Consider the following 12,598-nt stretch of genomic DNA (forward strand, 5'->3'; position numbering starts at 1 on the left):
GCTTCTCTAAGGAAGATTTTGCTTTTATTAATTTCTTATGTGTTCATATTTGGGCCCTTGTCTTTGTGTATGCTGAATGCTCTGGGGGAAAATCCTGCTATTAAAGATTTGCAACTAGTTTCTGTGATATCTCTGATATTTAGTGTCCTGCTATTACGGTTGACAGAATAGATATATTACAATGACCCTGAGACAGATTTCAGAATTCATTGTGCTTTAGGTTCCCACTGTTATTCTCCCATTTTTTGGTTAGATTTTTTCTAAAAATTCTGAAAAAGGCACAAATGTATCTTTTTGAAGGAGGAGTTCCTGTGCTGCTCAAAAGAAATATAGTCACCATAGCATCTTAGATGCTAAGTAGTTCTCACATGGCAGGAGCTGTGCAGCTGAGCAGTCGCTCAGCGAGTTCAAGGTTAAAAAGCAGGGATTACCTGTGTCACTTTTCTGCCTATATGTTTACTCCAAAGCCAGAATAAAAATGGACCCACAGAGTTTCTGGCCAGTTCAGAATCACAAAATTATTGAGGTTGAAAGGGACCTCTTGAGATAATATTATCCACCCCCCAGCTCAAGGTTCTCTTCACTGACTTTAAATTTACATGTGAATCTAGAAAAAAGTGTAACTATCGCTATAATTAATGTCTCTCTGCTCTTGCTTCTGAATGTTTAACCTTTTTTGCTTCATTGTTATGTGTGTCCTGCTACCCTCTGTAAACTCCATGTCTTAAGGAAAGTATCCAAACAATGGAATAAAACGCAAACAAAAAACCCCTTCCTGTTGCACCAGAACCTCTACAATTAGAACAGGATACTTACTTCAGTGTGGTTCTTGAAGCTCGATATCTTCTGAAAGCTTCTGATTTCAGGGTGCTTAGCTTGACTGAAAATTAAAATGCTGTTTAGAAGCTGTTTTGATGCAGGCTGCACTTCCTTTGCTTCCCACTTTTATCATAAGATCCAAGCTCCAGCCATGTTACTGATCCTCTTCATCCCTTGGCCAGGGTACAGTGTAAGACTTCTACTCTCAGGTCTCCTAACTCCTCACCAGCACAAATAGCTCAATCCTTTTTTTGTCCTGCTGGATGGGCAAGGCTCTGGATGGACTGGAGCTAATGTGTGTGCTCGTTTTGGCTGGCCAAAAAAGAGGTATGTGTGTTTTTGATTGACTATGCAGCTGGCAGTTAAACACGGTTTTTGTGGCTGGCATATCACCAAGTGGCCTTGGTCGCTGCCTGTTGTGTAAGCATAGCCAAAGAGCTTCCAAACTTTGCTGCTGCTAGCTAGACTGAGTGTATGCATCTTGCATTGACAGTTTGGACATGGAACACTTTATCTTAGAGGAATCAAAACTGTTGGTGTTTCTAAGTACATAGCTTGATGCAAAGTAGAAGCATAACCTATGTAAAGCAGTGATTTAAAAGTATGAGCTATGGAAAAGGAAAAGCATAACACATGGGAAAGTAATGCTTTGTATTTTGTGTTACACTTCTCTCATACATCAAAGAAGGCAAAGCAGCCTTCAGTAGAACAGAAATTTGAAAGACTTTTAATATGTAATGAGTGGGAAAAAGTTGCATTGAAACAAGATTTATCATATGAGGTACCTAAAGTATCTTGATTTTCTAACATAACAACAAGGAAGCAGTCAAGAATAAAATATAGTCTGTCTACAGTTGGGGGCGGGGAAAAAAGAATAACTATTTGTAAAGCACTCAGGCGAAACTAAACAAAAAATAATCTTCATCATAGTTTTTTTTATATGTGGCAGTACAAATCTGCAAATAGTCTTGTATCCAAATTACCGTGTAGTAAATTAATTATCATTCAAAACGCTCAGACGCTTAAGTCTTACTGGCGGAGGATGAACCGTGCTATTGGTTTTTATATCGCACATAGCTTCTCCATGAAAAAATTCTGTTCCTTGATGTTATAGAATATTTGAAAAAATACTTTAATAAAAAGGATCAAGTTAAAATTTCTGCAATCAAATTGATCCCCGACACTCAGGAAACATAAGGCAGGAGTCTGATCTCTCCAAGCTGTGGAAAGAGCTTGACTCAGCCTTGGAAGTATTTTGTTCTCTCTGTTGACTTATAGGATGGCTAGACTTCATCTCCATGCCAAAAAGTAGATTAATTTAGACTGTATGTTCTGTTGTTCACTCCTTGGATGTTTCTATATAGTCAAATAAGCCATGATCCAAAAATGGCACTTTTATTACCTTAAATGTGGATTGTGAAATTCAGTCATATTACAGAGTACTTTACTGAAATTATTGAATGAAACTTGTAATAGGTAATACAAGAAGAGTGCTGTCTGTAGTTACTCTAGAAACACAGATATAATTAGATAAAGAGTTATCCCTGCTTTATCAGTTCAGGAAGAACTCTGCCCAATCATGCAGTTGCTGGACCATGCTTTGAGTTGATGGTAGTTTTGAGTAGTGGTTAAATTTGAGCAACAATGGAATTGGCATATTTCACAGCCAGAAGGGTAAGAAAAAAAGTCTTCTGGGTTTGGGAGCTCCTGGGTTTCTAAAGCTATGACATGTAAAATAGGTAGCAGGGAACGTGTGCAGCCAGACTTCTATACACAGTGGGTTTTTTAGAGGTTTTTTCTTTTGCTTTTTATCCTTGTGGTATACTGATAGTAATTCAAGTTTATTTAGGCCATTTGGGAAGCTCATTTTACCACTCTTTGAGTAGTAGCCATAAAAATAAATTCAACTGCTCTTGAACATTTCTAGATGAAGTTTCACTGGGTTTAGAAGTATTTTCTGTTTGAGTTTCAGACACTTTTTAATACTTACTTACCATTTTTTCCTTTTTGGAGGATTGGATAGCTTTGGTCAAAGCTGCTGCTGCAGCAGCAGCCAAGAACAAAGCAGGAAGTAAACCTAGAACCAGTGCAAACAGCAATAAAGATAAAGAGGACAGAAAATGGCTAAAAGTTCCTTCAAAAAAGGAAGAAACCTCAACCTCTGCAATCATGCAGGAAGCCCAAAAAAAGGAAGAGGAACCTACATCTAGTGACACATTTGGTAAAAACAAATTCTATAAAAGATAAAACAGGTTTTTGTGTAATGTTGAAGTAGAATTCCTGTTAATTTTGCAGTTAAGTAATAAGTAGTATTTCTAGAGGAAGTTGCTTCATTTGCTATTATGGTAACTTTATGATACATAATATTAATCAATTCAGAAACAATTTTAATTAGATAAATCTAGTTCAGTCAGCATTTACTCCTTCAGCAAAACTTCTAATTAGCTCTAACAAGAGCAGAACATAATTTTGTTTTGAATGACTTCATTGTACACTTTGGCTCATATTCCTGCACCTTCCGTTACCTGTGAGAGAATCCCTGATTTTGTTCTAAGAAAAAAAATATTCTGATATGGATGATATATCTGTATTCAGGGATATTTGAAACTATTTCTGGGTTGATAACAATTTGTTCATTTTAATAGTCTTTAATACTGATGTCTCAATAATGTTGAGTAAAGATTACAGATTTTGAGGTAATCTGCATCTAATGCTTCAATGTATAGTACTAAATCTTCAGAATGTGTCACTTTCATTTTTAATAGAATTTTAAAGCTTCTTTACTGCAGTATTCTAATAGCAGTTCTGAAATATTTACGTATTTTGAGTGTTTTTATGTATTTATGAAATGTGAGTTTATTAGATTTCTCTTCTGTTTAAAAGTAGGATTTCCTGTAGTGGATGTTCCAAAGATGGCCTTTGTGCAGGCAGAGAGCACGTTATCACACAAGAGGAAAAGTAATTTAGGCAACTCATTTCAGGCAAAGAGAGCTCGTCTTAACAAGATCACTGGTAAAATACTTTTTGTTGTTGTTGACTTTTTTCCTTTTTAATGTAGTGGAATATACATGTTTACATATAAGGTACTAAAGCAGATTGATAAAAGCACGTTCACTATGGTCTTTCTCTTGCTTGGAATTGTGAAGGAATCTGTAAATGGTAATAAAATCTATCTTGCTCATAAATTCAGAGAATGGTCTCAGACTTGACTTGGTATTTTTTAGTTTTTTAGGAAGGTAGTAATCCTGATTAATTTCTTGAATATGTTTTAACTCCAGCTGCACAATTTTCTCCATTACTGGGTGAATTTGGGGTTTGTACAACTTCTTAACATGGTCAGGAGTTGCATACCACCACTGTAAATTAAAGCTTTTGTTAGCTGTGGAAAAACTAAATGTTTTGTCATGATTTGTCATAAAGTAAAACTGTTGCTGAAAAGTGTTTACAGTAAGTCACTTTAAAATATACAAGCCTAGCTACAAATTGAAGCAATGAAGATCTCAAATGTTTTTTTTTCTAGTGTCTAAGGCATTCATACATTTATTACTCAAAAGTATTAATGGAAAACAAGTATACAGCTATAGAATACATTTTATAGAACAGGAAATGGAATAATAGATAACTGGTCTTGTCTTTAAAAGTTGAAAAATGCATTTTATTCCAAAATTTAATAGAAATTTATGTAACTGTGAAAAAATTATTTCAGTTTGTATCCTTCCTCCCCCATGCCTCCCAATAAGCAAATTGTGTTGCCAGCATTGGTCCTGTCAGTATTTAGGATGAGTTAATATGTTTGTACCTGTGCTGGGAAAGTATCAGATGCACTTCAAAAGCTGAGTGGAAAACAGTTATGAAGTCCCCCACTTAAGAGGGGCTCTTGGACAGATGGCAAGTTAGAAATGCGTTGCACTCATTATTCTAGTAAATAATATTTTGTGTGAAGTCTGGCAAACTTTTCTATGCTACAGATGAGAGGGGTTGGTTGGTTGGTTGGTTTTTGTAGTAGATAGGGTGTGGTCATTCATATAAAAAGTCTTACTTGTTTCTATAAGATAAATATATCATTCAGTTTACTAAATCAGGTTGAGGTTTTTTTCAGACTTGTTTTGGCTGATCTGACCTTTCATAGGTCAGCAATGGAGGATGTTTAGTCAGTTTTCTTACGAGTGTGGCTCTGTTTCTGTCTCTCAATCAGTACTTCAATCTAAAGGAGAAAATAAATGAAATGAACCAGTATGGAACATGATATGAAGGAAGCAGTCTTTAGAAAAACCCATCTTCTGCCTCCAGAGTTTTCTTTCCTGGAAGGGTTCTTATTTGGTACCAAGTTTAGTTAACAGATGTCTGATTTATCAGCCTCATTTCTACTCTCCTTTGCCCATACTGCATACACCTTCAGTTAAGTCCCAATTTAATTGCTGCCATAAGCAGTAGAAGGTATATATATACCACTGAGATATGTTTGCGGAATCCTGTTAATTTCTTTCCAATAACTGTTCTTAGCAGAAGATACCACAACTAGCTGAAAAACCTGTAGCTAGAAGTTACATTTTTCTGTGCTTGTGGATAGATTCTCTTTCCTAAGGAGCTTTATGAGTATAATAGCAGTTGGATGGACTCGTACAGACTGAACTGAATAATCAGAAAACAGTGTTGCAGACATTGACTTTTATCATTCTAAGAACAGTGTCTCTCTGTCTCCATGAAAGCATACTCCACTAGCAGAGAATGTGTTACCTTTTGGTGAAAGTGAATTAATCCTTCAGTTACAAGATTAAATTAGTTGTGCTTGGTAGTTACTTTCTGTAACTGTTCTCAAATTAACACGCTTCTGCAACTCGTGCTGTAGTAGGTTTTTTTACTGTTGCTTATAATGGAGTATTTTGAAAATGTAACTGCGGATAATCAAACTTTCTCTTGCTACATGGTTATTCCTTATGCTTGAAATACTTGTAAATTGTCATTTGTGTCTCTGACATGAGCTTTCACACATGGAGGAAGGTTGGGAGTTGTGCTGGTATACCCGTAAGAATGGCTGCAAAAGAATCATAAAGCATTGTACCTGTTAGGAAAACATTCATTTACCAAGAGTCTTATGGCTGTATTGGGGAAATAGAGCAAATAATGTGGTTGTAGGAGGCTGTCTGAAGGGAACTATTCTCTGGATTTCAATTCAGCGTTCAGCATTTGTTGCAGAAGATTTTCCTTGTCTGCCACACGGGCTACAGCTGCATCTGGTGTTCTTTGCTCACCATTCAACATAATAAAGTTGCTTCCTTTGCTCCTTTTTCTCCTGCTACCGCCACTGGGGGAAATTACATTTCCCAAAGGTGAAGAATGTCTTCTGCTAAGCATGTATTAATGTCTTTTTCCAATTAGTTTTTGTCTCTGTTGGAAATGCTTACTTGCACATCTGCTGCAGAGTTGATACCTGAAAGAACAGGTAGCATTTGCAGCAAGCTTGCAGAACAAAACACTTCTGGTTCCTTATGCCACCCCATATTTTTTATTTGTTACTGGCAGAGGATGGTGAACCTGAAGTCCTGCTGCTGTAGTAGCTTGTGGAGTTGTTTTGTCTTTCTACAGGCTTGGTGGTTGTTTAGAAAGATACTTAATGGTGTAGAGAAGGAGGAGATAAGAAGGGTTGTATGTTCACAGGTCTGACAGAATATAGATTCATCTCATGGCTTTACTTTCTGAGCACTGAGCATCTAGCTGGAAATAAAAATCATAGAATCTCATAGAATGGTTTGGGTTTGAACGGACCTTTAAAGATCATCTAGTCCAACCCCCCTGCCATGGGCAGGGACACCTTCCACAAGATCAGGTTGCTCAAGGCCCTGTCCAACCTTGACCTTGAACACTGCCAATGATGTGCCATCCACAACTTCTGTGGGAAACCTATGGTTTGTAGAACCTAAAACACTGCCTTATAGACTGTAGTTGGTTGTTTGGTATTGAATTTTGAAAATTATTTTTGGTTTTCATTTTAGATGCATGATTGTCAATATAAAGAACATGGCTAATTTTGCAACTTGATTTAAACAGGATAATTTGAGTCACAAATGTTTATTTAGGTCCATGAAACTAAATGTTTTATGAAACCTAATGCAGAATTAAAATCTTACCTGATAATTTAATTTCAATTAATATAATAGGACTAAATAAGTTTCTGCATTTCAGTTAGTTTATTTAGCTGTAAAATCAATTAGTTTACACCTCTTGTTATGGACATGGTGTTCTGAAAAAGTTTTAATTAAAACATAACTACTTTGCAGTAAACTGAAGCATAATTTAATCTAACATAAAGAGTAAATGACATAAAGCACCTAGTATTTATTGTGGAATGCTGAAATGTGATAGCTCTCTAGCAAAATACCACACTGTTTTTTATGTACATGTTTGGTTTTTTTTGGTTTTGTGTTGGTTTGTTTGTTTTTTATAGTGTCCTGAATGCTTTCTGAGAGCCCAGGCTTCACTAATGTATAATTTCTTGGGCCATTGTGCACTGTAAATTAGTCTTCAGCATATCTAATTTTTCATGGAATGCAATAGGAATTTCCTGTGGATTTGTCACATCAAGTTATTTTTGAGGACTTAAACTCTCCAATGTCAATATTGATATTCCTGGGGATTATAATAGTAACTTTTATTCAGACTTGTGTTTTTCAGGTTTTATCATTTCTGCTTTGCCTTATGGCACAAAACTTTTTACTTCTTTGCATACTTACGTGAAGTTACTGTGTGAAGTAGAACTGAAGCTATTGGTATATGCTTAGCCAACAAAAAGCTTTTTCATATTTATGTTGCCTTGTCTTTTACAGGTTTTTTTTTGTAGTAGTAGTAGTGATACTGTATATGAGTTTATGAATGAAGTGACATATTCTGATGTATTTGCTTGCAATATGGTCTTGTTATTGAAGTAATTTGGAAGTTCCGCTGCTGAGAATATTAATTTGGAAATTAAATCTCTTCTTCTATTCTGTCTATTCTGTTTGCATGTGTTAGAGTTAAGAAGTAGTAATACAAATTCTGATGGGAATTTCTTAAAGACTGGAAAGGGGAGAGAGAAAAATTTTGTAAATAATTTTGATCTCTCAAAATTTTCTTGAGTATCACAGACTTGGTTTTAAATCCGAAGTGCTTGGGCTTTAGAAGGATGGTGAGGCATTATTTTACACTTGATAATTTGGTTTTCATCTTGTTAGTGGAAATGCTAGAGAATTACCTCTTGTGAAAGGACACCATCATGGGAGTGTCCTTTAACTTTTTATTTCTTCTAATTTGAAGTGTTCAGCCTTGTGTGGAGCTGTTTCAGAATTATGTTGTAGATATAGGCAGTTCATATTTCTTGTCTGTTTTACTTTGTCTTCCACAAACTCTTGTTGCAAGCTGCTTCTAACTAAAAATCTCTGCAACTTTTCTCCTAAGGTTTATTGGCATCCAAAGCTGTTGTTGCAGATGGTGCTGAAAAAAAGGAAGGCAACAAAGAAACAGCTCCAGTCCTGGAGCAGGTATGAAATGGTAGAGTTTGATTCTTTTGCAAAGTTCCCACTGGAGTGTGCCATGGAGATGTAGTACCTACAACATTAAAATTTGCCCCTTCAGATATAACAGGGAACTGAAAATTGTTCTTATGTTTACATTTCTGGCAGAGCCAGAAGTATGGAATTTAATTGTCTCTAAACACAGTGTTGACTTGAATTTCAGTAATGAGCTTTTGTGTTAGAAAACTAACAGAAAACAAAGAAAAATGAAGTCTCCAAGCAACAAGTGTGAGGAGACTGGTGCCCCAAGGTCCAGTTTTATAGCTGGAACCATGACCATGACTGGCTTAGGAAAAGACCCTTACACAAAATTAATTTGTGTTTGAAACAGGGTTTTTGACATCACATAGAACTTCTTTTAAAAGAAGTTTCTTTTGTATTGTAAGAATTTGGTGTTGTAGGGTTGTATGTGTTTTACGAACTGCTCGATGAGCCATACATTTTGCAGGGGTGTGTATTTTAATAAATACAAAAAAGAAACTTTTAAATAATGTTAAGGATCTGATTTTTAAACCTGCGTGTTTGCAGGACCTGAAGACTGTCATTTTATCTTTGGCTTATTCCATTGTGTTCAGGCGTTGCTTGACTCCAAGTTGTGCATTATCTTGCATATTAAAAGAGCTGAATGCCTAAGCATGGTAAAGTAAGCTAAGGATGAACAGTAGTCTTAATTCAGGACATCTTTGTTTTCCAATGATTTAAATCAGAGCCTTAATGTAGTTTTAATACAACTTTTTTGTATTCATTTTCATTCTTCTTTAACAGCAGCATTTGAATAAAATAGCCTTGCTGTCTGCAATTCTTAAAAGAGCACTTCCGTTCTGAAGCCCCGGCACACTCTATGAACAGTCCCTGCCCCAAACTTTATTTGCTGTTTTTGTTGTACTGGTTCTTTAGAGCTGATATATAATTGCATTGCTGTGGTTTTTCCATTGACACTGCGTTGGATGGGAGTCTTGTCAATGGAACATGATTTTCTGTTTTTAATGCTGTCACTGTAACGGCTAACGGAGCCATTATGGTGTCAATGCATTGACCGATATTTTGCATAAAGGTTTACAATGTATTGACATGACATTCCATTTCTCAAATTTTTGCATATTAAAGATGCTATGATTTTATTGCTTCTGTGTGTGATATTTTCAATGTGCAAAAAACTGTGAAATGGCTTACAGCATGTTGTTTTGGAAGAATCATTACAATGTAAATCTTATCATGCAGAATCCCATTACGGTGAATGGGACTTTGTGGTTTACATAGACTGTGTATGCAACAGTATAAACTTCAGTGCATATTTACTAAAACCTTTTTGTTACTACTTAGACTTAGTAACTCGGCTGTTTCTGTTTTATTGATTAGATATAAAAAAAGATGTCTCTGTCATGTTTACATGCTAATGGTCTGAAAAACCTCAGTTTTGGAAATACTAGTTAAGCTCCTTTAAAGAGGCATCTAAAATCCCAAATTGTCCTATTCCTTTGCTTCTAACTAAAAACAGAAACCTCATAAACATTTAAATGATTAACTGTGGGGAGGAAAATTTTTGAGCTTAAAGCTTTTTTCACTAAGTTCCTGCCCAGACTCAGATTAAAATGGCCGAGTTATAAACCTCCCCAAAAGATTTTTCCAATAGCAAAGCTGACATTCCTTAGAGGTTTTGTCTGCTACTGCTATAAAATTGAATGGGTAAAATATCTTGTAGGGTTTTTTTAATAATGTAATACAGAACATGGTAGAAGTGTTCAGGCCAATAGCCGAAAACTGACTTTGTTGATGGAAGTTTATTTTATTTATATATTTTTAGTTTACAGTTGTCTTAAACCCAAAACCTCAGATGATTAGTTGCAGATACAGTAGTTTATTTAACTGTATTAGGGTATGTCATGTTATATTTCCTTTTGACCAAGACCTGATTAGATGAATAACATTAATTCATTAAGGTTTTTAATGTTAATTTGTCCTGTTAAGAGGTTAAGCACCTTATCAAAATATTAATTTAATTTTTTTAATCTTGTTTAAATAACTTTGTAATTTGAAAGTAATGGATGCTGTAGTAATGTCTTTCACATCTGTGAAGATGAACAATAAAATTGTTTATTTACAAGTTATGACTCTAATTAATTTCTGGTAATACCTTTCATAACCAGCATAGGTATATTCTACAGTTCATGGAATATTTTATTTAAATGAATAAATTGCAATTAGTACATGTGTAATTGAGTTATTCAAGGTAGAACTGATGTCTACTGAATGGGACGTTTTGTACCGGATCTTTACGAGATACTTCCAGTTGTTCATGTAGCTTTCAGGGGTGCCCTTTTACAAACACAGAATGTGCACTTGTGGTTTTTTGTTTTGCGTTTTTTTTCTCCATTGGAACATGGAAAGTTCCAGTGGAAAATAAAACTGCGATTTATAACATAAGCTAATAAATACTTTCATGTCATCAGAGATGTGACCTTTTTAGTTTGGATAAAGTGGTGCACGTATTCTAGAAATATCTTTCTACTTTACTAGCTATGATTTTATTAGGTGGTACTATGCTGTGTGATGTAACTGGGACAAGAAAGGGGACAGGTTTAAGAAATTATGTTCAGATATTGTAGTTTGCCATTATTGGGCAAGTTGTAACACATGAACAGTTTATTCAGTAAAGTAGGAAGAACTTCCTTCCAGTTAAAAATCTAAAGTGCTAATGTCTGTCAATGCATGCTAATTGTCTAAAAATAATACTTCAGTATATGTGTTAAGAAGGATGAAAATTGACGAAATTGGAAAGCTGCATTATATGCTGATTTCTTTTTTTTTTCCTCTTTTCTTCAAAAACTGTTTTAACTCTATCTGCTCATTTTTCCCCAACAGTTAGCAATCTATTTAACCCTGTGGTGCTAGAAGTTGTGATTTCTTCATGTGTTTGCACAAACATATAATGTGGTGAAATCCAGACTCCCAGCACTGAAAGGGGTTGTGTGAGAGTGTGTTCTGTATCTGGAAAATTTTTATTGCTTTCAGACATTCCTTAAAGGAGCATTATCAACTTTTTCAGGTTCTTCTCTAAAAATGAAATTCATATTAAAGTTTTGCTGAGGAACTTTTAAAGATTTTTTTGCTATGGTCAGGAAAATGACTGAAGGGAAAATCTTGGCAACTTTTTTTAGAACTGCAATCCTCTGAACAAGGATTGCTTATTCATAGCAGTTCAAAAGCCTGTCAGAGTTCAAGGAGTGTCTGGTTAATGCTTTTAGTCATATGGTTTAGTTTTAGGTAGTCCTACGAGGAGCAGGGAGTTGGCCTCGATCCTCATGAGTGTCTTCCAAATTGCGATATTCGATGATTCTATGATTGTACATCAGTGTATGTATTCTAGCTTGTAGTAAGTGTTCTTCAAGTTATACTTTGAGACAGCACTGACAGTCCTGAAGATGAAGGACGCAGAAACTAATAAGACTCTAGTGAATTTTTAAAATGGGAATAGAAGAAAAATGTTTTGTTTTCAGGCTTTTTGCGAGTATTTCACATAGTAAGAAATGAGGGTGTTCTGAATACTGAAAATAATTGATAGTGCTCTTTTAAAAAAAAAAGTTTAATGTGATGCATTTTAAATAGTTTTCATTTGTACTGAAAATAATGTTGCTTTAAAATGTGTTTTGAATACTAAAGTTGCTTTTAAAAAGATCAAAATAGAATACAAGAACTACAGCGAAGAAACTGAAATAAAAGTATCAATTTTTTATTATTTATTCAGGAGATTTCACCTAAACCACAAAGTCAGAAAAAAAATGAAGCTGATATTAGCAGTTCTGCCAACATTCAGAAACCTGCACTGTTATCCTCAACTTTGTCTTCAGGAAAGGCTCGCAGCAAGAAATGCAAACAAGAATCTGGAGATTCTTCTGGGTGTATAAAGCCCCCTAGATCACCACTTTCCCCAGAATTAATACAAGTCGAGGATTTGACGCTGGTCTCTCAGCTTCCTTCTTCTGTGATAAATAAAACTAGTGAGCACAGACATTTTAAAAAAAATACCGTAATTACTTATAAGAGATATACAGAAATTTATTTTTTTTTTGGTTGTAAATGGCTATTGCTTTTAAAAATGAATCTGCTTTAAATAAAAGGTCCAAGTGGGAGAATTAGGGGTAGCTCAGTATTTTAAAAGTCAAGTCACATAATAAGGCATATGAATTTCTCTACTGGAAATAATACATTTAAATAATATATTTATATTTATA

General features: G+C 35.0%; 1 protein-coding gene across 1 annotated transcript in view; it reads left to right on the top strand.

Moving 5' to 3' along the window:
- LOC104167429 (PHD finger protein 20-like protein 1) overlaps window positions 1–8,339 on the top strand; it is a 21,571-nt gene extending 13,232 nt beyond the window's left edge. Inside the window, exons 5-7 of the mRNA XM_009707683.1 lie at window positions 2,833–3,040; window positions 3,706–3,831; window positions 8,251–8,339. Coding sequence (XP_009705985.1) covers window positions 2,833–3,040; window positions 3,706–3,831; window positions 8,251–8,339 — 423 coding nt within the window. The remainder of the gene's footprint in view (window positions 1–2,832; window positions 3,041–3,705; window positions 3,832–8,250) is intronic.
- The last annotated feature ends 4,259 nt before the right edge of the window (window positions 8,340–12,598 follow it).

The sequence above is a fragment of the Cariama cristata genome, unplaced genomic scaffold, assembly GCF_000690535.1.
Source record: "Cariama cristata isolate BGI_N322 unplaced genomic scaffold, ASM69053v1 scaffold31230, whole genome shotgun sequence".
In the NCBI taxonomy this organism is placed as follows: domain Eukaryota; kingdom Metazoa; phylum Chordata; class Aves; order Cariamiformes; family Cariamidae; genus Cariama; species Cariama cristata.